Here is a 4,600-nt window from a genome sequence, read left to right on the forward strand (position 1 = left end):
GCTATTTCATTATTTATTTATTTGTTTATTTATTTAATTATTACATGGCTACATAAACAATAACATTGTTCTAGGGGTCTGAGGTCTCAAGTTTTTCCTGCTTTCCAATTAGTCAGAACCAACTTACAAACAGAATGATGAACATGTTCACAAGACATAATGTCAGTGTTGGTTAATCACATTCTATTGGTCCAAGATGAATGTGACAAGTAGATTGAATTACTGTGCAAAAAAAAAATGAAGTTTTACAGAAAGACCAATGTTTTCAGAAGTGTTTTGCAAAAACTAAATCAGATTTGCAAGAATATGAACAGATGATCATTTAGAGGAAAAGTCAGAGATTTGCTAGAAAAAAAAAGATTTTCATAAAAAGTTGCAAATCCAACAGTGAAGCCTCAATACCCTGCAATAATCAGTACTTGACTAATCTAATGCAGAGGAAACAACAAATTCCAACTCTATCACCTCAGGTCTATCTTTTTTAGAAATTCCTCAGGGATCCAAAGGCAGTTATTGAACATTCAGAGGCTGTGCATTAGGGGATCCAGTCAGGATCCTGGCGGTCGGGTCCCCGGCTCTCAGAATACTGATGCTGGAATCCTAACACTACTTGGAATGCCGACACTGGAATCCTGAATAGGGTCACCAGCCTGGTGCCAGGATCCAAAACGCCAGGATCCCAAATAAGCATCTGCTGGCTGCTGGAGAGGTAAAACCTGAGGGGGAAGGGCAGAATTAGGTTTAGGCTGTGGAGGGAGGGTTAGGCTTCTGCCCAGCAGTGTTAGGTTTAGGCTGTGGGGAGGGGGGCTTAGGTTTAGGCACCCCCAAGGAGGGTTAGGATGAGGCTGCGGGCAGTGGGAAGGTTAGGAATAGGCTTCAGGGAGGGGGGTTACTTTAAGGCATCACCAGGGATGGTTTGACTGCAGGGATGGGAGGGTTTGGTTTATGCTGATAGAAAGGTGGGTTAGTGTGCCAGAAAGGGAAGGTAAGTATACTTACTTTTCCTTGTAAGTAATCTGATCATTGGAATGCAGTGTTTAGTATTCTAAGAGCTGACATCCCAACCACTTGCATTTCAATCCCAACCCATGCATGGGAAGTGAAGGAAGAACAAGTGAACAAAGGCTATGGGAGACACCAATTCCCCAGCACCAATCACAAGGGACCAACAGAGGACCAACAGGAGAAAATAGGGGACACAAAATGATTTTCAGGTGATCAATCTTACTAGGATTGTGATTACTACTGACCACATATCAGTCTTCCAAAAAGTATTAAGTTTCTCTTCCACTAAGACATTTCTTTGATTTGAATGGGAAAAGGACCTATACCTGTTTGGAAAGAAATACCTGCTTACTACCTTCTTTGTAAATCATAAGAAGGAATTTACAACCTCAACACCTATGATCAATAGGGATGAGCGGGTTCGGATCTCAGAGATACAAATCCCCATGAACTTCAGGATCCGAGTCCGGCTTGGACTTCCCACCTTCCTCAGATTCCAGGTCAAGGCAAAATGTCATCATCCTGCTGCAGAGGCGTCACTCACCTCTGTGACACCCGGAGCGGCAGCGAGGATAAAAGGGGCGGGGCTTCGCGGAATGGGCGGGGCTTAAATAGAGGGGCGGGGCTTCGCGGGCGGAACCCATTTTTAAACCATTGCAGGCACGCAAAGGGGGCGGGGCTTCACGTCCCGACACCCGTTTTTTTTTTCACTGGGGGGTGTGGGAGGTGAGGGCTGACTCTCGGGAGGTGCTGTCCCTGCAGTGCTGGCTCCTACAAAGTGACAGGAGCCGAGTGCTGCACATAATATAACAGTGCAGCACTCGGCTTCTGTCACTCTGCATGAGCCGGCATTTTGGTGTCACCCCTCGGCGGGTGACACCCGGGAGCCGGCCGCACCCCCCGCACCCCCCTTGTGACGCCACTGTCCTGCTGTCAGATTCTCGCTGGTTTGGGAATCCATATAAAGAGCTACGTGTCGCCGCCATTTTCACTCAAGACTTTGAGAGTGAGGGCGACAGACCTCTGTCTCTCTGTTTGTGTTGGTGTCGCGTGGGGTCACTGTGTGTGTTGTTACAACATTTAAATATAAATTGAAAAATAATTAGTATGATAATTTATTTTGCTTTAGGAGATGATCACACTGTCACCTGCATTCCCATGACAGCTCCTGAGGCTGATACCCCATCATATGATAACACTGATATCCTGGTTACTGATGAATATAAATAACTGGATCCTAGTGAGTATACTGTACATAGATATCCTGAGCCAGTCACATACTATATAAAGGGAAGACGTGAGAGTCAGCCAGTCTGTGACACAGTAATACAAGATGGATTCCAGCTCACATAAATTCTATCCTGAACACGGCTTTGATTCTAGAGAACATCTGGAAACATATTTTTCTAACAAACAAGAAATGGGCTTTGGAGATGATTCAATAAAATTTCCAATGGAATGTTTAGGCCGTGCATTCAGTGAGGGTATGTATATTATACTGACCAACTTACCCTAGTGTGAGTGATTGCATGTGCACAGGTGTGTGTTAGTGAATTTAGACTCTCCAATGGGGCAAGGACTGGTATGTATAACAAATATATTCCCTGTACAGCGCTGCATAAAGTGCTTGGACTATATAAATAAATTGTATTAATGATACTTTAAGATGGATCTTAGATTATATATTTCTATGCATTTGTTAAAGTGAAGAATTACTTTTTTAATTTGCTAAATGCAATGCCTATGAGTCTGTCTTTGATGACGGAACATGACTGTGTACAGTACATACTGATTGCCATTGAGTGTTAGGAATATGCATTACATCATTATATCTGTCACTGACATACTGCAGTTACTGTATATTGAGTGAGGATGAAAGAATCCTGTGTAATCATCACACTGTCAGATGACAAGGACTAGCAGGGGCAACAGTTCCATGCCAAGTTCTGTTGTGCTTCGTATACAGTCACACACAGATGTACAAGTGGTGCATATCATATTAATCAGTACAGTCTCCTGGTATGGGCTAGGTGCATTGCATTGTAATAGACACTAGCAGAGGGAACTGGTAACTCACACACACCAGGCATCAGTGATATATAAGTGTGTATGTTTCCTAAGAGTTTACGTTATGGTACATTATGACACTTCTGAGGTGTGTAAATGTCTGTATGTATATGCTGGAAAGTTGGCTCCAGTTACTGGAAATGCTGATCAAAGAAGTACTTACATACCTCATACATTACAGTGAAGCAGCAACAGGTGTGTTGTGAGGAAGTGGCTTACCTGTATCTAGGGATGTGCGGGTTCTCACTTGTGTAGGATAACCAATAAGATAAATATGGATAAATCTAAACTTGCAATAAATTTGGCAAAACGAAGAGAGTAAATTGGAACCCGCACATCTCTACCAGTAACAGGACATTACAGAATGATGCATAGTAGAGTACTGTAGATGCAACATATTATATTACACTCTGTAATCACTGGGATCTTTCCCTGCAGGTCACATTAAGGGAGGCCTTTTGATTGACATCAGTATTGGATCCCTCGTTCATCATCTCTATACAGCCAGTGGATATTTCAAACAGATCCTTGTGCTGAAGTGCTCTGAGCAATGTATTATGGAGCTGAACCGATGCATTAACAAACATACTGGAGCATTTGATTGGTCTCACATAATGCCATATATTAAATGCACAGAAGAAGACAGGTAAGAAAACGTATCTCCCTAAACATATATCATGAGTAAACCCAGTGTCAGCACTCCGAAAACTTTTCTAAATGCTTTACACTGGGCGTCATCAGCCTGTTATGAAAGAAATATCTCTGCGTTAAAGCGCATAACATGGACTCTTGTTACAAGTAGTTCACAAGACTTAGCTAATATTACTAAACCCCTTAATGTTTAAATCTTTTATTTGAAATAAACAACTTGCCCAAATCCCTGGGTTTTAATTTCATTCATAGCCTAGATCAGGCATGTCCAAACTGTGGCCCTCCAGCTGTTGAGAAACTACACATACCAGCATGCCCTGACACAGCTTTTGCATTCTCTGACAGCAAAACTGTGTCAGGGCATGCTGGGATATGTAGTTTCACAACAGCTGGAGGGCCTCAGTTTGGACATGCCTGGCCTAGATCAATATGGATTCTTCTTCTCTTCTCTCCTGAAGTAGATCAATAAGTAAAAAAAAAAAAATAGTAGGGGACATTAAGTTGCACCTTGCAGAATATAGACATGAATTATACAAAAAGAGCCTTGTAGCACATTACTGGTGTGAGTCTCAGTGGCGCACCCAGGGGGGGTTTCCGAGCACCCAGAAACCCCCCTCCACAATTTTTTTTTTTTTTTTTTACCTGCATGAGTATTATTAATGGCTGTCTAGCGTCCTCTGCAGCCTGCTGTCTTCCTGGTGGCACTTGTAAGTGCAATAAAAGTTTACTTTACTTTAATTATAGTACATATATATCCATGTGCATTCATACTGTATATACACATGTATATACATACATACATATAAACACACACACACACACACACACACACACACACACGATATAGATATAGATATATATATATATATATATATAC

The 4,600-nt window shown here is 42.1% G+C and overlaps 1 protein-coding gene across 1 annotated transcript in view; it reads left to right on the plus strand.

The window, feature by feature from the left end:
- Positions 1 to 2,338: 2,338 nt before the first annotated feature.
- The window catches only part of LOC134965368 (nicotinamide N-methyltransferase-like), a 31,117-nt gene continuing 28,855 nt past the window's right edge, over positions 2,339 to 4,600 (plus strand). Inside the window, exons 1-2 of the mRNA XM_063941835.1 lie at positions 2,339 to 2,489; positions 3,511 to 3,718. Of these exons, the coding sequence (XP_063797905.1) occupies positions 2,339 to 2,489; positions 3,511 to 3,718 (359 nt within the window). The remainder of the gene's footprint in view (positions 2,490 to 3,510; positions 3,719 to 4,600) is intronic.

Source organism: Pseudophryne corroboree, chromosome 10 (assembly GCF_028390025.1).
Source record: "Pseudophryne corroboree isolate aPseCor3 chromosome 10, aPseCor3.hap2, whole genome shotgun sequence".
Classification (NCBI taxonomy): Eukaryota; Metazoa; Chordata; class Amphibia; order Anura; family Myobatrachidae; genus Pseudophryne; species Pseudophryne corroboree.